General features: G+C 44.9%; 1 protein-coding gene across 2 annotated transcripts; it reads left to right on the top strand.

Annotated features, from left to right (window-relative positions):
- The first annotated feature begins 1616 nt into the window (after window positions 1-1616).
- On the top strand, window positions 1617-22088 carry RNF10 (ring finger protein 10). Of its 2 annotated transcripts, XM_083874286.1 has the most exons (18): window positions 1617-1876; window positions 5400-5459; window positions 7470-7672; window positions 10166-10365; window positions 11354-11444; window positions 12460-12644; window positions 12722-12858; window positions 14353-14513; window positions 14849-14977; window positions 15133-15391; window positions 15622-15755; window positions 16287-16404; window positions 16729-16830; window positions 17327-17461; window positions 18280-18377; window positions 18600-18660; window positions 18811-18969; window positions 19834-22088. In XM_083874286.1, exons 1-18 carry the CDS (start codon window positions 1717-1719, stop codon window positions 19908-19910), a joined length of 2469 nt encoding a protein of 822 aa, XP_083730412.1. In that variant the 5' UTR covers window positions 1617-1716; the 3' UTR covers window positions 19911-22088. The 2 variants fall into 2 exon arrangements, with proteins under 2 accessions (XP_083730412.1, XP_083730413.1); XM_083874287.1 differs by lacking the exon at window positions 5400-5459 and having other exon boundaries at window positions 1619-1876.

Raw genomic sequence — 22088 nt, 5'->3', positions numbered from 1 at the left:
GGGCCGGGGATGGCGGAGCGGGGCCGGGCCGGGGGAGCTGCGGGTCCTTTCTCAGCACCCGCCCTTCCCATCCCCGGCACTCCCGGCCAGCACCGCCCGGCCACGGCGGGGGCACCGAGCGGCGCGGGAGAGCGCGCTGGGAATGACGATACTTGTGGGCTGCGGGGCGGGCGGTTCTGGCAGGAGCTGCTCCTGCAACTTTGAATGTTTCTTTATTATTGGTGACCATGGGTGGTCTGGGTTGTGCTAAAGGACGCGGACCCGTCTGAAGCGATGCTCTGCCGGGTGCAGTCGGCCTCTGGAGGAATGCAGGGTTGAGTAACGAGGGCAAGTTTGCTACTGATATCTTCGTATTGAACACTATTTGAACTGTAGGGTTGTTTTTATTTGGGGAAAGATTCTTTGTATTTTTCTTTTCTTTCCACAGCCAGCTAATTTGCTAATAAAAATGTTGTGTTTTGCTTTTAAAAGTTTTGTGTCTCTACACTCTCTTCCTGATACTCCATGTGCTATTTCTTACTTATTTTCAAATGTGGAGGAACAACTTTGTTAGAAAGTTGAGGGTTTTTTTCCCCCTCAAATCCAGGATATCTAAACACTCTGGTAACTACACTCACAGTTTGGTCAGTAATTCTACAAATAATAGACCTAAATAGGGAAAAATCAGGTGTTGAAATAAGTTGAGGCTTTTCTTAAAATAATATTTACAGAGGATTTGTTTGAAATGTGTAAAACACAAATTCCTAGATTTGTTGATCCTACTGGTGTTATAAAGCATGTGCATACAAAACCCGTAATGAAGTTTTTACTTGAGGGGCTGTAGATTCAGATCATGATATGAATTACTGGCGTAAAGCTGTCCTGACATGCTCCACCCATATGATTTTTTAAGAGCCTGGGAATTGCTCTCCCAGAGAACTTGAACCTCCCATCCCTAAAATAATGGAAAAGGCATCAAGAGATGCATTCAAGAACGAATTTTGAAGGTTAAAAGAAATGGCTTTAGGATCCGAGTTGCCTTGTGGTTTTTTTTTCTCCTTTTGCTTTGAGGGGAAAGTTAAAAAAACACAACTTCAAGATAAGGTACTTAAAAAAACAAAACAAAAAACCCCCAAAAAAACCCCAAACAAACAAACAAACAAAAAAAATACCCTTTAACCCTTTTTTGGTTATTTACTTTGAAGGCGTGTCAATGATCTCACACCGGCTGACTGTGCACCTCTCGGGCTCTGCTGAGCGGGGCCGGGCCTGGGGCTCGGGGCCCGCAGCTCCCGGCACGCCCCGCGCGGCCCAGGACTACAAATCCCGTCATGCCCGCGGGCCCGCCCGGCCCGGCTGCATCCGGGTCCGGCCACTGCTGCGGGCGACTCGTCGCCATTACGGGGCAGCGGCGGCCGAGCCGGGGCCGGTGCGGCGCCGAGCAGCCGGTGGGTGGTGCCGACCCCTCGGGCGGCAGCAGCGCCGGGCCCCGCGGGGCTCCGTGAGCAGCTCTTCTCTCTCCCGCGCCCGGAGCCCCGCAGGCCCGGCCCGGCCTCCCGCGGCCTTCCCCGGTTCGAGCGGAGCAGCGAGAAGATGTCGCCATGAAGGAGGCCGAGTCCGCGCTGCGCCGCCCCCGCCGGTCGCCCCCGCGGGCCATGAGCCTGGGCCCCCGCCGGCTCCGCCAGCGCCCGTCGTGCCCCCCCGCCCAGGGCCGCCGCTCGCCCGGGGCGCCCGTTGATGCTGCAGAGCCCGCCCGGCGCCGCCCCCGCAGCCCCCGCCATGGACAAGAGCAGCCCCTGCGGCTCCGGTGCGCCCGGACCCTCGGCCGGCAGCAAAGGGCAGCAGCCGCGCTCCGCCTCGGCCGGGCCCGCCGCGGGGGAGTCTAAGCCCAAAGGCGGTAAGAGCTGGGGGGGCTCCGCACGGGGGGTACAGGGAGCTGGGGCTGGGGGACACACGGCCCTGGCACCCCCTGGGTTTGTGGTGAAGCCGAGCTTCGCCTCGTCGGGTTGTTTGTGTCTTAGCTGGGTTCAATAGGCGGCGTTTCAGGTCACTGCCTGTTTTGGGTTTCTTTTTCCATCCTCTTCCGGCTTGGTCGCTGTTTGGTGGGCTGGGATTCCTGCTCTCCTCTTCCTTTAAGGATTAATGCTTCATCTCCATTAGTAGTGGAATAATCAGCTTGAGAGCTAAAGCCCTGGTGCTATAGTAAGAACATACATTCACCAGTGTCTGTAAACAGAGCCCTTAATTTATCTTGTACCGAGGGGGTCTGGTGTCAGCATTCCCCTTTGGGCACAGCCCCCATGTTTGGGTGACCTGCTCTGGGGGAGCTCAGAGTTTGCTGGCTGCTGTTTGCTCATCGGGCATTCCACCCAAAGTGTCACACCTGGATTTGCAAACAGCTGGTTCTGCTGACAGAGCAGTTTGTCAGAGGCTGGTGTGGTTCCTGTCATTTTAAGGTAAGACTAAGCCCACTTAGCTCTCTGAACTTGTTTAGGAAGAGAGTGTTTCTGGCAACCTTTTTTTTTTTTTTTTTTTTTTTCCCCTTCCCTAAAACCTAGAAATGGGGCAGTAGCAATTAAAATTGGTAATCTTAGTCCTTGAAGTATATGAGAGGGTGTCAACAGGTTGCTACACCACCGTTGCTGTACTAATTTCCTTCCTCCTCAGTGGTTTGTTTCAGCTGTATCACTTGAGGCCTCAGAGAAAGCAGCAGTGCACTCCAGAGAGGAGTTAACAAAATAAATATCTTGGAGTTGTTTCTTGACTCCTCTTTGGACCTTCTAAGCATGATCATGTCCTGGATAACCAGGTATTACCTGCTCTTCACCTGTATTAATTGACCTTCCACAGGATTGACAGAAGTGGGACATGGGAGGTGATTCACCCACAGCTCTCCAGGTTGTGGTGTAACTGTGGAATTACAGAGAAATTTTAACTTCGAATTCAAACACTTGAAAGTCTTTTAAAGAACTTTTTCTGTCCCTGTCTTGCTAAGAGACACCTCCTCACTCCAGTTTCTTTTGTAGTGGTGTGTGATGCTCTGTGGAGGATTATTCACAGAATACAGGCATCCTTCAGGAAGGGGTTAAGATGATTTGTGCTGTGGCTGGTATCCCTTCATGTAGAATACACAGTATCTGGACTGAGGAAGGACAAAAAAGGCCTGTTATTCAGCCCAGAATAAAAATTAAGTGATTTTTGTGGAATGACACCTTTCACAGGCTTGAAATAATGGCACTGGTAGCACAGGAGCAGTGGGGAGAGAAATCCTGAAGGCTGTACTCTTCTACTCCAAAACTTTTAATTAAATAAATGCCAAAGCTTTTTAAGACCTCTTTTTAAAAATGAAACAGAGAAAAATTTTGTCATGGCATAATTCCACTTCAGTGATAGTTGTTCCTGACCTACAGTGGAGGGTAGAGGGAGGAGTCGCTTCCTTTACAGGGCATCAAAGAGACCTGGACAAATTAGAATCTCTTTTCATAGGAGTAGATGTTTATTTAGGAACATCTTACCTGGAGGGTACTGAAAACTAAAATGAAAATATTCCCTTGGTGAAATTAGGGCAAGCAACTACACAGGGTGCAGCTGAGTAAAACTGTGGCTGTGTTTTCGTTGCTGTTGTGTGTGGGACACTGATATGTCACCATATGGAATCTTTTTCTTGAGTTCCTTGTCACTGTCCCTGTAGCCGATGTGGTTGGTGCAGCCCTTTAAGGATGGGTATAGGATGTGTTCTAGAAATCTTACATCTTCTGAAATGGAAGGTAATTTTATGGAGCACAGACCTTGCTCAGATGGTCACTGGGTTAAACTCAGTCAAGCACTTGCCATTTGATGCTTTCCAAAGTTACCTGCTCTAACTGTCCAGCTGAGGAAATGAAGAACTGGATATTCCTGAATTTTTATGATAGCTTCTCTTTCACTGGAATTTGGCTAAATAGGGTACTGTGTTCCCTTGTGTTTGTGGAAGTTTGATTCCTCCTATCTTTGAAATTTGGCTTCAGAGATGAAATTGAAAGTTTCCAACAGAAAAGTTTCTTTATGGTGTATTAGTGTGCCAACAGGAATCACATCCAGTCAGAGTGGAATGAAGCAACTGAGGCAGCACAGGCTTGTTGGGGGTGTCTGCAGTCCTCAGGAGCTGATGGACAGTTTTAGTTGTCACAAATGTTCCTGGGCCTTATCGCAGCCCATGAGAGCTGGGAGAGCTGGGTCACCTCCTGCTCACTGGGATGTTTGCCTTGGCAGCAGCAGCAGTGGCCTCTGTGTGTTTTCATGAAACCACCCTGTGGCTTTAGTGTGATCCAGACCCCTTATGCAATGCTGCTGACTGCTGCTGGCTTCAGCACAGCTCAGCAGGAAAGGGGGGAAAGGAGGTGGAAGGAAACAGCAGTTCTCATCCCAGTAGCAAACCAGTATTGCAGCTCCTGTGCTGGTGTTGTCACCTACAGCTGCTTCTGATGCTGTGGACTTCATCTCCTCTCTCTGGATCTTTGGAGATACAGGTCCTCTAGCAGCAGGAGAAACCACAAATCTCAGGGTTGGCTGCAAAATGCCAGAACAGTTTTGTTGCTACTGTTTTTAAATTATACAGACAGTGGTTTTTCTAAGTCTCTTGGAGTGTGAATGGGTAGATAAATCCACATAATCTGTGTGTATATATAGGGTAGATGCCATGAAAACAGCAAAAGGACTAACTGAGGACCTGAGTGAAGAGTAAGTACCTCACCAGCAGCCTGGCTGTTGCTAACTCCTAATTTGCCAAGAAAAGACGCAAAAACGAAATGACCAAATCCAAACTTACCCTTCTTAAAACTGGGATCTCACAAGAGAGGATGGCAGTGAGAATCTTCCACTTTCCTCCATGCCTGAGTGCAGCCTGTCCTGCCCTGCTCTTTGTGGGAGTGGTGGCATGGGTGACAGAAAGGAGAGAGCTCCCTGATGTGTGGAATGCTGGAAAGGTTGGAGGGAACAGCATTGCTTAGATTCAGGGTGGGGGAAAGCTGCTCCAGTTTACATTCTCCCAGCTCCTGTTTGTCTGCTGACCAATTCCATTACTGCTCTGATGGGCCAGGCTTCTACTGAGGTCACTTATTCTCATGGTGGTGGGGGTGAAACTACTGATCTGTGAAATCAGGCTTGAAGCATTATTAGACTGTTGTAGGGTCCTTTTAAAAAGGAGTTCTTTCCTGTAAAATGTGAGAGTCACTGAAGTGACTCCCAAAGGCTCTAGGAAGTGCCTTAAAAGGACTTACAGTATGACAGGAATGTGTGTAAACCATCTGACTGACGAAGTTGATGGTGAGTAACTCGATTGAAACTTTAAGTGGTAGGAAATTCCTCTGTCAGCTCCAGGACTGAGCTGTTCCTTGTTCTGGGGCCTTGTAAACACCACTTTAGACTGATTTTTTTTTTAGTTGTTTCTTTTCCCTATTTGAAGATGGCAGAGAATCTGCAAAGTGGTACAGACAGAACAGGTGTGTGCCCCTCTAGTGCATTTGCTGAAGTTACAGATTCGAGGGGGTAGTTGAGCTATAAACTGACAGTTCTGCTCCTGAGTAACTGAAGGACTAGTCCAGACCTCTTCAAAACAAGGTAATTTTTTACCAGAGACTCTGAGGTGTTGGTTAATCCTTCTTCCCTACAAACATTCTCGAAAAAGGTCTGTTTAATCATTCAGCCAGACCTGGTCACACCCTCAGTACTTGGCAGCCTCTGGTGTGTTTTTTCCTGATAACACTCAAGCCATGTCTTTTTAGCCTGATGTGCATTAAAGCACTGCCAGCTATGCAGGCATGTGTTTGAGTTACACAGCTGTGGTTCTGACAGAGTTGGTTTAGTTCTGAATTAAAGGATCAGCCTTTTGAATAGCAGAGTAGATTACCAGTTCTGATGATGGAGTTTCTCTGCGATATGGGCCTGTCACATCATGTGAAAGTAATGATGTCCTGTTTTAGCTGTAGCTGCAGCCCAAGTAGTCTTGACAAGTGCAAGAAACAGCACAGAACCTGGTCGAGCCACTTTTATTACTTAATTTATCCTTAAGAAGTTGGATCCTCAGTAATACACAATAACACAGAGACCATCCTGTTCTCAGCTCACCTTTTCTGGGGGACACAGGTGAAAGAAAAAACTTAAAATAACAACAACAGAAGATACTTTATGTGAATGGTGCCATTCCAGCTGTTTTAAATGCTTGGGTAGATGGGAAGTGGTGCTAGGAAAGGGGAAAACTGGAAACACTGGCAATGAAACTGCCCATATGAGAAACATGATCCTGAACCACAGTGATTTGTTTGCCTGCCACGTAAGATTTATATTAAGGGGTGGGGAGGAAGGCTACAAAGTGGGAAGAGAGAAACTAATAGGCTTTTATAAAATGCAACTAGATACTGTGTGAGGTCTTGCTGTTTGTGTAATGTTTACTGAGTATCCAGAGTGACTTTGGGGCTGGCTGGTGTGGGTACATGTCTTGTGGGGCCCGAGGAGTTTTGTTTCTGAGCTTATCACCATACCTCTGCTACAAATAAAACTTGGGGCAGGTGGTGGAAGTGCCAGGTTAAACACTCAGTCCACAGCCTGTTGTGTCCTTGGGCACCTCTGATCTTGTGTTAAGTCTACTGGAAATATCTTCATAGTATTAACTCTCTTCTAGCAGTTTGATTTAGCAGCTGTTGAGGCACAGGAAACCCCTCTCAAGTGCTGGGCTGATTTTTCTGCACTTTATTCCTGCAGTATTTTGCTTTGTGCTTCACCACTGTGTCCTGTGTTAGGGTCTGTGTTGTGCTAAGTAGGTTTTGGCAAACAGTTCTTGTTTCATAGGTTGATGGACTTAGAACTTAGATCTTAGGTATGTGCCCTGCAAGGCCACAAAGTATTTGGTTTGTGCTTCAAGATCAATTAGCATTTGTTGGCCTGGTGACATAAAAGTATTTTTAAGCAGAATTAGATCTGCTGGGATCTTTTAAACATAGAGTGCAGAAGTGAGTGAAAACAGGCAATGGAAGCCTTCAAGAAGAACACAGGCAGCAGTGTATTTATAAAGTGTAATTTATAATATAAAATAATAAATATGATAGGATAAATTGTGTGTTTTAGGCAAATCAAATGAAAAAAAGAACTAGTTGTTGTTAGTTCTTGTAATGGGACATGAAGATGTGGTATGTGATATTAATATTTATAACTTAATGTACCAGGCAACACATACACATCTGGTGGTGGCACTTCCAAATCTGGAAAAAAGAAATTTGACTCTTTATGAAAGATAGAGCACAGGAAATACATTCTTTCAAACTCTTTGACCAGCTCTTTGGGCAGTAATAGGAATGAAGTGGTTTGGGTTGCTGGAGGGATTTAATATCCTGTTGAACACTGCCCTTTTGTTAGTGGCTGAGGTGAGCTCATCTCTGAAGTGAATTATCTGAGGTGCAGTACATGGGGCCAGCTCTGAGACTGCTGATCTGATTCCTCTTTTTTTTTCCTTTCAGATGGGAAGAATGCGAGCGGATCCAAACAGCGTTATAATCGTAAAAGAGAAACTTCCTATTCAAAAAATGAGAACTTTTCCAGTCAGTCCCGTCGCTCCAGTTCACAGAAAAGCAAAGCTTTTAACAAGATGCCCCCTCAGAGGGGAGGCAGCGGCGGGAGTGGCAAATCTTTTAGCTCTTCTAATGGTGGAAGACGAGATGAGGTGAGAGGTGCAATGCCATGACTCCAAGGCCTCCTTTCTTGGGATGAGACGATCACTCTGACCTGCCCAGACAGCTCTGCTGTGTTCAGTTCCTATGTTGGGAAGGGAGAGAGGAATAAGAGGTGCTGACATTGTTGAGATGCCAGAGGGAGAGTGAGCAGAGCAGTTTGGCAGCTGCAGAAGAGGAGTGCTCTTTGCTCTGCTCCAAGAAAAAATGCCATCCGAGGAATGGGTGCCAGGAAGGCCCTGTACACATCTCATGACATGAGTCCTTTGTGAAAATACAGAGTGACACAATTTCACTGCCCTGGTCCTGCTGGCCATGCTATTTTTAGTGCAGCCTAGGTGCCATTGGCTGCCTTGCCCATCTGGGCACAGCTGGTTCATGTTCAGCTGCTGTTTACCAAGATCCCCAGGTCTTGTCCTGATGGGCAGCTTTTCCCAGCTGTTCTTTCCCAGGCCTGGAGCATTCCGAGGGGTTGTTGAGACCCAGGTGTAGGGCCTGGCACTTGGTGTTGTTGAACCTCATGCCATTGGCCTTGGCCCATCAGTCCAGTCTGTCCAGATCCCTCTGCAGAGCCTTCCTATCCTCCAGCAGATCTGCATTCCCACCCAACTTGGTGTCATCTGTGAACTTGCATAGGGTGTCCTCAATCCCCTGGTCCAGATCATTGATAAAGACATTAAACAGGACTGGCCCAAGTATACTGAGCACTGGGGAGCCCCACTAGTGGGAGCCCAGCTGGGTGTCACCCCATGGCCCTCCACTCCCTGGGCCCAGCCATCCAGACAGGCTTTTGACTTGGTGTGATGTGCTTATCCCAGCCATGGGCAGCCAGTTTCCTCAGGAGAATGCTGTGAGAAACTGTGCCACAAGTCTTTCTGAGGTCCAGGGAGAAAACATGCGCAGCTTTTCCCTCATGCACCGTGTCACCTTGTCATAGGAGGAGATCAGGTTGGTCAGACAGAACCTGCCTTTCATAAATCCACGTTGGCTGGGCCTGATTGTCCTGTCTGTATGATGGCTTGAAGGATGATCTCCTCTATAACCTTGCCCATCATGGAGGTCAGATTGACAGGCCTGTAATTCCCCAGAACCTCCTTCCAGCTCTGCTTGTAGGTGTTTGTCACTTTTGCTAACTTCAGTCAGCTGGGCCCTCCCAGTTTGCCAGGAGTGCTGGTAAATGATGATCACTGCTGTTGGCTCCCTAAGTGACTGTGGGTGGATCCCATCCAGCCCCATGGACCTGGGGCTGTGTGAGTGGCACAGCAGGTCACTGTTTCTCTGGAGTGTGGGGCTGAATTCTGCTCCTTGTCCCAGTCTTCCCTCTCAGGGGGCTGGGTACCTTGAGGGCAACTGGTCTTACTATTAAATGCTGAGGGAAAGAAAGCAATAAGAACCTCAGCCTTTTCCTCACCCTTTGCCACTGCATTTCCTTCTGCATCCCATAAAACATGGTGATTTTCTTTAGCTCTCTTTTTGTAGCTTATTTATGGAAATATCTTTTTGTCTTTTACAGCAGTGGCCAGATTAAGTTCTAGTCAGGCTTTGGCCCTTCACTTCTTTCCCTGCATAACCTGATGGCGTCCTTGTAGTCCTGCTGGGTTCCCATCCCTTCTTCCTCAGGTCATAAATTCCCTTTTTTCCTGAGTTCCATTTAAAACTCTCTCTTGAGCCAGGCTGGTCTTCCCCTCGTATTTGGCTCATTTTTTGGCACAAGGGGACAGCATGTTCCTGTGCCTTTAAGTTTTCTTGAAAAATGTCCAGTTTCTTGGACTACTCTGCCCTCCAGCACTGCCTCACAAGGGACTCTGCCAACCAATCTTCTAAACAGGCCAAAGTTTCCCCTCTGAAGATTGTTGTTGAACTCCAACCACTTCAGGGGCACAAACTTAGAGGTGACAGTGGTATTGTGAAAGTAATTGCATTGGCCATGCTGATACCAAGGTAAAAGCAGACTGGGGCTTTTGTGCTGATGTGCATCTAAATGCTGTAGAATGTTTGTGGGCTTGAACTGATACTCTGGTTTTTCTGTGTCGATGGATGAGCAGCACTTTCACCTGGATCACTGGCTGAAAATTCACCTGCTGCCTCTGTTAAATTCTGTTTCATTGCTTTATTATATGAAAACTAACCAAAACAAGTACAGCCTGTGCAAATAGTAATCAGGCTTGTGTTACTATCTAGAAAGAGTATTGTCAGGATTTGAACAACTTCTTGGCTATGTTTTGCCAGCTTTTACTTGTCTTTGTGGTTGTTTTAACTCTCTCCTCCTTTTGCTCAGTGTGGGGTAAGACCACTGAGTTCTGACTTTCAGGTTCTCTTGCATTTCTAAAGCTGCACTACTTGATTTGCAGAACAGGGATGGGAGAAGGTGAGTGAGTAGATGATGCATGTTCTGTGTGCTATCACTGATGGAGCCTGGATGTGCACTGTACTGATGCCTTTGCTGTAAACTCCAGCAGTTTCTAACAAATGCTGTTCTCTCTTAGGTAGCAGAGGCTCAACGGGCAGAGTTCAGCCCTGCCCAGTTCTCTGGTCCCAAGAAGATTAATCTGAACCACTTACTGAACTTCACCTTTGAACCCCGTGGCCAAGCAGGACATTTTGATGGGAATGGACATGGCAACTGGGGAAAAAGGAACAAGTGGGGACATAAACCATTCAACAAGGAGCTCTTTCTGCAGGCCAAGTGAGTGGGAGATCCACGGGGCTCTTGGGCTTCTGCAGAGACATGGAGCTGTAAGGGGTGACCACCAGGGAGTTGCATTTGGCCTTGGCTAACTGTATTAGTCTTTTTCTGTAGTGTTCCTAGTGGTAATGACTATATTTTAAAGGGATGTTGTCTTCACTTGTTTGCAAAGTATCTGATGGAGTGAGTCCTTTAGATACAAACAAAAATCTGCTGAGACTTTCAAGCATGGCTTTGGGACATGACGCTCTTATTTGGGAAAATCTGTATAGTTCCTTATAGAAGATGGTTGATTTTTTCCAGAAGTTGGTTTGTTGAGATGGAAGGGATAGTAGTTCCTAGATGAAAACTAATCTGAATTTTTTAAGTCCCAAAGGCAATTACTTTAATGGGTCTTAGTTCTTAAAATGCTGTTTATTTTGTGGGCTTCAAAGTATGTAGCATAACCCAAATGATCAATACAGAAACCTAGCAGCAGAATTCCTTTTTGACTGGAAATTGCCCCAGAACTTGAAGTGTGTTCAGGATGTCCTGTTTCTGATAATATTAAGGATAAAAATTATTTTCAGCATTGATGCTTCTGATTTCTCCATAATGTTTTGTGGCTTATTGTAGTGAAGTCTATTTGCAGGAACCCCAGTAACTGTAGTTTTTGTGACAATATTTTTATTTTTCCCCTTGTGGATTCCCTGTTTTTTAATAGATCCCCATTGCAGCTGACTATTTCTTACATGTTTCTGGAAAACCAGCCTGCCTGGCTCATTCTGTATTTACTCTGTGATGCTGTGTCTAACTGAAATTAGACACACCTGTATTCTGAAAATCTGGTTGTGAACTGAACTCGTGATTTCGTGTTGATAGAAGTTACTGACTGCATCCAGCAGTTTTCTGCTGGACAAAGAAGAAGCTCAGAGAATCCTGTAGGATAGTTCTCAAAAAGTTTTTAGAAACAACTGAGTGGATCATCTGTCTCTTTGCCTTTCCCCAGCTGCCAGTTTGTTGTCTCTGAAGAACAGGACTACACAGTCCACTTTGCTGATCCAGATACCTTGGTCAACTGGGACTTTGTGGAGCAAGTGGTCAGTTGTGATGGGCTAGATTTTTTTTTTTCCTTCTTAAGAACCTCAACCTGTCTTTAACTACCTCTTTCCCTCTGTGATGTTACATAAAACTCAGCTGTTTTTGAGTTGAGGCCTTTTCTGTCACTCCCACAATACTGGGAAAGATCTGTCATGGAATATATTATGAAATACTTTCATGACAGGAAAAGAGAAGTGCTAAAATCTATTAGGAAAATTAGCAGCTTCTTCTTGCTTTCGCAGATGGGAGCTCATCAAAAATAGTATCTGACATTCTGTAGACAGAGTCCTTGTGATCGAGATATTAACAGAAAACTTGGGCATGAGTCCATGGAAGAGGACTAGAGTGTAGAATTTTGAAGAATTATTCTGTGCATAGGTGGCCTATCTTGCCTAGCAACAAAATGGAAAATCTCTTGAGAATTGTGGTCAGAAGTTTTGGGTTGCCTCAAGCAGAGATTTATATCTGCCAAGACAGTCTGGTGCATGGTGTAGGTGGAGAGGAGGTAGGCTTACTGTTACCTGTCACTACAAGAGAGCTGAAAAAATCTAGGTGCTTGCTTGGCAGTTCTGTCTCTGCCACACAGAGATGTTACCAAAGTATCTGGCTAGACCTAATGTGTTCATGGAAGTGGGTAAGTTCAGTCTCACACAGGGCTGCACAGGTCTGCCTGTGGGAGAGGCCACAGAGATCACTTGCCATCTTCTCACTGTCTGAATTCTCATTATGAAGATGCTGCTGACTCTTAGAGATGATGAATATGTGAGGGGAAACGTGAGAAGACTCACTTTTTAATGTCATTAAGTAGAAATAAGATATAAGATGGATTGCTTAGAAGGTTATTCCATGTGCAGTCTGAAGGTGTTAGTTCACAGTGCACTAATTTCTTGGTAAATAGTGCCTAAAGAGCTGGAAGATAATAAGTTAGAGTAGCTCTTACAGTTGGCTTATTCTGAATCCCAGGAGCTGATTTGAGTCTAAAGCTTGTGCTGTTGTTGTCCTATGCCATTCCAGAGGATCTGCAGCCACGAGGTGCCCTCATGCCCCATCTGTCTGTACCCACCGACCGCCGCCAAGATCACCCGCTGTGGGCACATCTTCTGCTGGGCATGTATCCTTCACTATCTCTCCCTGAGTGAGAAGACCTGGAGTAAGTGTCCCATTTGTTATGGCTCTGTTCATAAGAAGGATCTCAAGAGGTGAGGCAATATTTATTAAATCCTGCAGCTTTTTGGAATGTTATTTTTACACTGCTAACCTCCTCCGTATGTTGCAGTGTTGTTGCTATGGAAACACGTCAATATGCAATTGGTGATACCATTACCATGCAACTTATGAGAAGAGAGAAAGGTGTTCTGGTAGCACTGCCCAAATCCCAGTGGATGAATGTGGTCCAGCCTGTTTACATCAGAGGTGAGTGTATCTGAATCCTGGTGGTTGGAGTCCTGTTCCTGAATGTGACCAGGATTTGTGTAGACAGAATTGACCCTGGCAATGCCATGCTGTCATCTTAGAACACCAGACTGCAAAACGGGCTTAGCAGCAGAAAAGCTTAATGACCACATATTAACAGTAAACTTTCTACTCACACTTTTTCTGTAAAGGCTTAATTTTTGTGCTATGTCCCTTCAAGTGACTGAACTGCAGACTCCTGCCTTTGCAGTCACTGCTTATCATTTGATGTGCCCTTTGTATCCTGCAGTCATTGATGTGACTCTTACTGCTTTTATTGGCTCTTCAGTGTCCTTAACTTTTTTCCTCCTGACTCATTATACAGTTTCACAAAAATAACTGTCTCTGTGTCTAAACTATTTCAAGGCTGTAATCTTCAACAAGGTTTTCATCATCTTCACTTACCAACTGAAGTCAGTGAATGCTATGGGGAAATAATCAAAATTATTGCAAACCTATTCCAAACATCTGTTGCCTGACATCTTCAGTTTTCTCCAGTCAAGAGTGTGACTAACTCATCATCATCTTATCTGTTAGTATCGCAAAAATTTTGTGACTAAAGAAATAATTTTACTGAACATTGCTGCTTTGTGGGCTGTCTTGGCTCACTTCATTTTGCAGTCACATTTAGGAAAGACTGCATGCATTTAAACTCTCTGGAAAAAGTCAAGTCTTCTAACGTGTGATGGATATCCAGCAATGCAGGCTGTGGTCTTTCATGTTTCTCAGTATTGGAAACCAGGATGTTTTAAGTCCTTTCATAAAACAAGTAAAAGAACAAATACAGGATTTGAGAACACTCTGAAGCCAGGATATTCACCATTAACTTGGTGTCTGTAGACAAGGCTGGACCCTTGGGGAGCAGTGAATACAGGGACTGTGTTAATACGGGATGCTGTGGTTGCTGTACAGTAACAGCAACGGTCACCTTTGGCTAACCTGCAATTCTTTAGCTTACTATTTGTGCTGTACTTCTTGTAAAAACCTCATAATAATATTTGGTATGGATTTTTAATACATACAACCATGAACTGGTTTGAGCCAAGCCAAGGGTGGGTGGCTTTGCAGAAATTTCCAGCAGCAGTATTTTTGAGGAAAGAGGAAGAGGCTGCAGACTGCATTGTTTCAGGAAGCTTTGACACCCTCAAGGCTTCTCAAAGGTGATGCTCCTACAGTGTAGAAGTTTGGGCTTGATTTTTACTGATGTGTAGCAACTCAGTGGTGAAGTGGCAGATGAGCTGCTGTGTGGGGGAGATAAGTGTCAGAACAGCTACATGACACCAGCTTGTGATACAATGGTAATTTGTGGAGTCTGTATCAAACTTTTGCTGAGTGTTGTCTGCCCTGGGGGATTAACTCACAAAAGTGAGCAGTAACAAAACTTCAGAAGAAGCAGCAGTCCAAACTGGTGGCTCTATGTGCAGATACTAATGATTTGGTGCTCTTTTTGTGCAGATGACCAACACAGTCAGTATTCAAAGCTGCTTCTGGCATCCAGAGAGCAGGTCTTGCAGCTTGTGATCCTGGAGGAGAAAGCAGCATTACTGAAACAGTATGAGGAAGAAAAACATACCCCAGAAGCCTGTTTCATTGAGGCAGCTATCCAGGAGCTGAAGGTAACAAGTTCTTGGGAGGCTTTTAGTAGCTTTATTTTTGTGAGTGTGTTGAGTGCTGAGCATTCTTGTTCTGCTGCACAGATGGTTGTGTGTGATTATTCTGGTCTCTAGCAAGTTGCTGGTGTTTGCTGCTGGAGTAGTATTATACACCTTGGAGGAGACTGTAGCCTTGGGGCCCCAGGTATCTGATGTGGTGTTCAGGATAACACAGCAGAATGGTTTTTATGGGATGTTATTCAGTAAAGGAATGCAAGGGCAAGGCTAAAAATAACTATGGGGATGGTCTCTTGGCTTAAATGGCAAATTGAAACTTGATCCCTTTGGATGATCTGCAGGAGCGAGAAACAGCACTCTCTGCTGACCAGGATAAAAACAATGGCATTGCTGGCATCAGTGCAGCTGTGGAAGAATTGGTCCTAGAAAGCTCCAAAGCTGTAGAACCTGCTGTTTCCCAAGAGAAAAAGGTGGGTGACAAATCTGCTCTGGCAGATCCTGTTAACACTTAATTCTGCCACTTCATGCTGCAGTGTGCGGGGAACTTGTGCCAAAGATTTTTGCAGAGATGATAATGTTTGAAGTAGGTGGTGTGGTATTAACTCTGTCCTCTCTGCTGTGGTAGTGTGATGTGGAATATCTCTCTGCATTCGATGAGGAGCTTGTGGAGCCTTCCTCTGACCTGGCAAGTTCCTTTTCGCCTCCTGTGGAAGTAGAAGAGGCAGTGCTGGATGAGGAGGAAGTACCTGAGGTGGACACTGTAGGAGAGCCTGTTATGAACACTGTAGAGGAACCAAATCCAGCTGAAACAAGCTGCCAAGAATCTAAAGATACAGTTAGCGGTGGACATCTTGGCAACTCTCCTTTTTACTATTTCTATCAAGGTCAGTGCAATGAAATCCTGGAATTACAAGGGGCAGAGATGCCTTCTTTGGGACTCTCCTTGAGAAATGTGTTTGTCAATTCATTAGATGCAGCTAACCCCTGTGAAATAAAAGCCCCACAGGAACTCAGAAAGGGCCTTTAATTTTATTAGTGGAGATTGTCCTGGGGTGGGAAGAAGGGTACTGGAAATGACCAGGCAGAGAAGGAGTGCTGATGTCTTGCTTTTCAGCGGAGGATGGGCAGTGCATGTACCTTCACCCTGTGAACGTTCGGTGCCTCGTGCGTGAATACGGCAGCTTGGAGAAGAGTCCAGAGAAGATAACTGCAGCTGTAGTGGAGATAACTGGCTACTCCATGACAGAGGTAGTTATTTTATCTTCTTATTCATTAAGGGCCTTGTGTAGCAGGTTGGTCATTGTAGAGGAGACTTGATTCTCTTCAGTAGTAAGAAATCATAAGTATGAATGGGTAGGGATGCTAATCTGTGAAGGGCATTTGTGAAAGGTGCTGAGTCTTACGTTGCTTTTGATAAGTAGGCCACACTAGAGTGTTGTTTTTTTCCCCAGAAGGTCCAGTATAGACATAATTGCATTAGAAGTCTGGTATTGCGGAATTTTAGTCCAGTGATGTGAGTGAGAAGGGAGGAAGAACATGAAAATCAGTAAGCAAGCTGAAGTAACTACGTCCAAGTCTGATTATGGTGTAGCTGATGGAGATCTTGGAACACTTGATTCTGACTCAGGGCATTTGTCACGCGTTTGTAGTTTTTAAAGTAACTGTTATCAGTGGTGCTATTTTTTTTCCATTTGATTTGATGAATGTTGTGCATTCTATTTCCATTCATCACCATGGCTGCCTCTAGTCCTTGTGGTGACATATGACTCTCTTTATCAGGATATAAGACAGCGTCATCGCTACCTCTGTCACTTGCCCCTCACCTGTGAGTTCAGCATTTGTGAACTGGCTCTGAAGCCTCCTGTCATCTCCAAGGAGACTTTAGAGTTGTTCTCAGGTTTGTATTACCTTTCCAGTGGGTTCTGCCATGAAGGGGAAGTTGTTCTTATCTCTTTAATGGTAGAAAAAAGAACATCCATTAGAGCTTTACTCCTCTTGCACCAACAGTCTGATGACTGTTAGACAGAACAGCCCCAGCTTGCTTTTTCATAGACAAAAATTACAAAAAGAATAAAAAATCCCAACTGCTTGGAAGAGCATATGTTGTTTGTAAACTTGTTTTGTTACTAATGTGTTACAAGGTTTTCCTCAGAGCTGGAGGAAGCCTTGCCAGAGTGTTGGTGTGGGTTGTTTGATACCCAGTGTTGTGCATTGCTCTCAGATGACCTTGAGAAGAGGAAACGTCTGCGGCAGAAGAAAGCTCGCGATGAGCGACGGCGCGAACGCAGGATCGAGATGGAGGAAAACAAGAAACAGGGCAAATGTAAGTTGTGATGGCACATAACTGGTGGATTTTCAGTCATACTTGGTTGCTGAGCTGATTTCTTGAGCTATAGGATGAACTCTGAGGCCTATAGTTTGTAGTGTGTGCTTAGAACAAGATTACAAAGTATTAGGAACAATGTCTGTATAATGAAAAACAGAAGCTGTTTTAGTCAGGATGTTCAGTGATGTTATGCAATCGCTGCATGCTTGTGCATTTCGGGAGAGATGGAGGGCATTCAAGGGCACAGCTATCTCCATGGTGTACATAGCTCTCTAACTGTTTTTATAGTAACCACGATGTAAAATGGAAAGTGAAGAAGGCAAAAAAAAAAAAAGGCCTAGAAACTGCTTCCATCCAGCAGCAGGGCTTGTACTGGTCTCCAAATAGAGGGTGGAAAGAAATGAGTTGGCACCTCCTAGACTCCTGAAATGACTTGCATATTGACAGTCCTCCCCCACACTGTGCAGTGCTTTAATTTAAAATCTTTTTCTAGATCCAGAGGTTCATATTGCTCTAGAGAATCTGCAGCAGTTCCCTGCTTTTACCTCTTGCTCCGGAGAAACTGCCAGCACTGATCATCAGGGCTTCTGTCAGTCTCCTCTTGGCAGAAGCCCTGTGTCTCGGACAGGTGAGCATCTGGAAAAACACATCACATTTAGCTCTTGGTCGTTCTTTTGGGGTCTAGTGCTCAGGTCATTGTGCTAAACCTCCTCAATACTGATCAAAGAGAGATCTTTTCAGAGAAGCTCTGGCTGCCCTGTCCCTCAAAAGTGTTCAAGACAAAGTTGGAGGGGGCTTGAGCAACCTGGTGTAGTGAAGGGGGTGCCTGCCCATGGCAGGGATTGGATTGAGATGTATTTCAAGTCCTTTTCAACCCAAACCATTCTGTGACTCTGTGATTCTTTCCTAGACTGTCTATGAGATAATACACAAAAGGCAGACATGGTTAAGAAACGTTCTGTTCCTTTGTCTGCTTTTTACTGCCTCTACCTCAATAACATGAGCATTGCACTGTAGTTACCCCATCTTTTATATGAAGCAGAAGAAACAGTTGCCCCAAAAAGGGAAAGAAAATTGTGCTTGCCAGGGAAACACTGCTGGCATTTTTCCTATCTATCATCTCCATCTTCTCCAACACGTTTTTCTAAGATAAACCGAACAAAAAACCCCACACCCCCCCAGCTTCCCAAAATAAATAAACAAAACCCCTCAAATGAACAAAAAAACCCCAAAAGAAAACCACACACAAACTTAAACTTTCCTTAAATAAAAAGATTGAGGAGGTTTGAGAAATCTACTGTGTGGCTGATGGATAGAACCAATGAGATCAAAATGATTAATTACATAGGATAATAAAACTTTATTTCTGTTACATCCTGATAAGCAGCATAATGGCTGTCTTGGCCAAGTGTAACTGGCTTTAATTCTCATTTCCTTTCTCTGTAGAGTCTATTCCAACTCCAATGTCACCTGCTGCCAGCCAGGTCAGCCCATTGCTCTGTGGAAGCTTGGAAGAAGAGTCTCCCTTCCCTTCCTTTGCCCAGGTAAACCATGTAGCAGAGTGAATCTTGTCAGAATTACCTGTGTCTTAGTTTTGGAGATTAGGTTGAGACTACAATTACTTCTCCTACAAAAACCATGTGGGATAAATCTTTGGGAGACATCATAAGGCTTGAAGGGTTTCTAGATTTTCTTGCCGCTTAAGGGGGTCTGCAGGATTGTTCAAGTATGTGGAATTTAATCATATCCTACAACTTTTTTGATAGATGTTGAGAGTTGGAAAGGCAAAACCAGAAACGTGGCCTAAACCTGCTCCAAAGACAAGAGGTAAGAAAATTTGGTATTAGTACTTCATGTTCTTTACCATGACTCTAAACCTGAGAAATCTTGTAACTTCAAAAGAAGGATCTGGAGTGTGGAGGGGCATTTGTGTGGTTAAAGTTTATACAGCCTTCTGCACATCCTTCCCTCTTTCAGATGAGAACACTCTGGCACTCCCAGTGCCTGCAGATAGTGATGGAGAAAGTGACAGCTCTGACCGGATACCTGTGCCCAGCTTCCAGAATTCCTTCAGCCAGGCTATTGAGGCAGCCCTCCTGAAACTGGACAAACCGTCCACAGCTGATCATTTATCAGGTAAAAAGCAGGGGCAAAGGCAGAAAAACTTTATGAAGTGAAAAAATTGAATATTTTCCCTTCTCCTCTGGGAGAAGTGAAAGCAGCAGTTTTGGGGACCAAAAATTGGCCAGAGAACAGTTCTGAGAATTGTCAGGTTGTGGTTTCTGAACAGCTTGACTAGAGCTTCTGTCAGCTTAAAGCAGCCTCTTAGTGGGAGCTGAGATCTCCAACTAGCAAAGATTCCTGTTAGGACAAAGATGGCTTTTGACAATCGTGTTGGCCACATCTCTGCTGGAACCTAAATTAAGCTTTATCTTAAGGAAGTTCAGGTTATACATTTCTAAACTAAAAATACCTGAGCTGCTGAACTGCCACTTCAGTTTGACCAAAATAACTGCTAGCTGATATTTCGACTTAGGGAATGTGAAACAAATTGAGGTGAACTTAAACCTGGTGCTGGCTGGTGAAATTTTTAATGCTCAGTTCTGATGTTTAGATTTGACTTCTGTTTGGAAACCGCACTGGATGATGGAGAGAGTTGGATGGGAGGGCCTGGGAATTTCAGTGGAGTGCCTGCTCCAGTTGTGGTTTTTTTTGGACGTGTATGAAAATGATACTTGTTGGAAAGGCAAACTGCAGTCCTAGGATCTGCTGTTAGAAGTTTACAATCATTTAGCCATGTTTATAATTGTTTCAGGTGTGATGGATTCTCCCTTAGTTCATGTGCAGTAATTTTTTTGTTAAACTACCTGGTGTTCAGTGAATTGATAGGAAGTGTTGTGGATCTGTAGAAGCCACTTAAGCCAGGGAAGACCATTTATCTTTGTGTGTGATGTTCCTGTTCCATGACAAGAATGACAGTATCATTTTAATTCTTCACAGAGGAAAAGGGAGGCAAGAAAAGAAAGAAACAGAAGCAGAAGCTATTGTTCAGCACCTCTGTTGTTCACACAAAGTGATTCTGCTATTCAAGAGAAGTTTCCTCTCCTGGTTTTCTTTTAATTTTGCTTTGTTTTGCTGCTATAGTTTAAGTATTTAAATTTGAACAGCCTAAACTTGTGTTTCCAGGACTTCTAGGGGCTACAGGAGGAAACCATGACAGAGTATGTTGAAGTAACATGTTTTGATTCCAACTGCTTAATGAATTTGTACTGAAACAGACTTTTGGAAGTAACAACCCAGAGGCAAATCTGCCAAGGCTTCTAGTTGCTGACTCAGTCCTTTGGGTGTGATAAGCAGTGTGAAAGTCCTTACAGCTGTGTGGCACTGCCAAAGTACTGCAATATTACCCAAGAGAAAAGGCAGAGAGCTTTTATTTTCCTGTAATTATTCATGGGCAGAAGTCCATCTGACTGACAGTAGTGCTGTTGCAGTAAAGCTGTCAAACTGCTCTCTTGAAACTGGTTTTCGCTGCACTGGAAACAGGCAAAAGAGCTTACTGGCTTTAGATTGTTAGCTGCTATATCTGTTCTTTTTCTAAAGAGCAAGAATTCCTCCTGTTCTCCTGGCTTGGAAAGATACAAAGCTGAGGTGAGTGTAAAGCAGAACTTGGCTACTTGGTTTTAAAGTGGCTTGATAATTTGTGTATTTCAAAATGGCACTAGTGGTAGAAGGAACCTCCTGACTTCTCTCAGTTGTTCAGGTCTGTTTTAATGTGGGTGAGTGAGGCTGCTGATTTTTGTTTGGTTTTTTTTGCCAACCATGGGCTACACATTCTTTTTAATCTGATCATCTAGAATAAACACTCCCCTCTAGGGCTCCTGGTAACCATCTGAATGGTGGTTTGACACCGGCTGCTCTTGAGTTGGAAGAACAATTGATAGCTGAAATCTGTAGATAACTTTTATACCCCATCAAGAAACTGGGGTTCTCTTGTACTGGGAGAAGAGCCTGTATCTGCTTGGTTCTGGGATTGGAGTTCATCTGTGATACAGACATGTCTCTTCTGGACCCGTCCCTGCTCTTTCTTTGGGTGGTCACATTCTGCACTGCTTGTGGTTTGATTTGAGCTCATGAGTTAAGTGGTGTGGATTTTGTTGAATAAAATGAATTTTAGGTGTAATGTACCAGTCAAGGCCAACAGTTGCAATAAATCATACGCACACGCACTTACAGTCCTGCACCCTTCCTCAGCTGTGGCTGGACTGTCATGGCAGTGTGGAGCCCTAGAACACTGCACAGATTCAAATTTTACCTTCCTGCTGGCAGAATTAATTGCAGGGTGCTGGTACAGAGTTCCACTGAACGTAGGGAGGGAGACTGACAGTGGATTCTGTTGTCTCCAGCCCCAGTGGCACAGGCTTCAGTGTGCTCTGTCCCTGTGACACTGATCTGAGCAAGGAAGTGTCTCTGAGGCACTTGGAGTCAGGTATTCCAACAGCACTGGCAGTCAGTGGCTGTCCCTGTTTAAAAAGCTGATGGCAGGACATGGGTGCTTGATTTCAGAGCAACAGGCTCCACGTGTGTGCCTCATGGGAAGCTGGTACCAAAGAGTTCATCACATGTGGCTGTAAACCAGAAAGAACAGGAGAGGGGGAGGTAAAGAATACTCCAACTGCTACAGGAGGATAGAGGAAACACCTGCAAAACATTCTTTGAAAGCGGCTTGACTTCACGCTTGGTCACAACTAACCCCACTCAATGGAAAGACAGTACAGCTTGTCAGGGGACTGCAAAGAAACTAAAGATGCCTGAAAGTGGTAAAACTCTTGTCAATAGTTTAAATGCATATGGGAAAACAATTGGTGAGGGCAGAGAAAGCAACTAAGAGAGATTCAGATATGCAGTGAACTGTGTTTACAGCAAGTCATTTTAAGCTATGGAACAGGAGTAACTACTTAAGTGTCTAACAAGTATCTGTTGTGTTCTATTATCTCTGCACATTTATAGTCAACTTTTCTTTGCATTGGGAAGAGAGAATAGCTGGAGCTGGTGTAACTCACCTCCACATGTCACAGGCACTAGGATAAGGGAAGTGATGTGGGCAAGGCAGGCTGTCCCTGCTGCAGGGGCAGTCCCCACAGGGGCAGCATCTTCAATTGTATCTTGTTTTCCTATGGATTCGAGATAATACCAGCAATGCTACTTTCCTGTAACTGATTGGTGTAAACTTAATAAATATCTAAGCAGTACTTGTA

Source organism: Zosterops lateralis, assembly GCF_965231275.1.
Source record: "Zosterops lateralis genome assembly, chromosome: 17".
Classification (NCBI taxonomy): Eukaryota; Metazoa; Chordata; class Aves; order Passeriformes; family Zosteropidae; genus Zosterops; species Zosterops lateralis.
Note: the sequence above shows the minus strand (reverse complement) of the source record. Positions and strands in the feature narration are given on the sequence as shown.

Bases quoted from the DNA above. Each gene is read 5' to 3' on its own strand.
- RNF10 (XM_083874286.1), top strand. From the start codon at position 1,717: ATGCTGCAGAGCCCGCCCGGCGCCGCCCCCGCAGCCCCCGCCATGGAC. The intron at 15,392-15,621 runs GTCAGTGCAATG...CTTGCTTTTCAG, and splicing joins TTTTTACTATTTCTATCAAG to CGGAGGATGGGCAGTGCATG. The intron at 18,378-18,599 runs GTAAACCATGTA...CTTTTTTGATAG, and splicing joins CCTTCCCTTCCTTTGCCCAG to ATGTTGAGAGTTGGAAAGGC.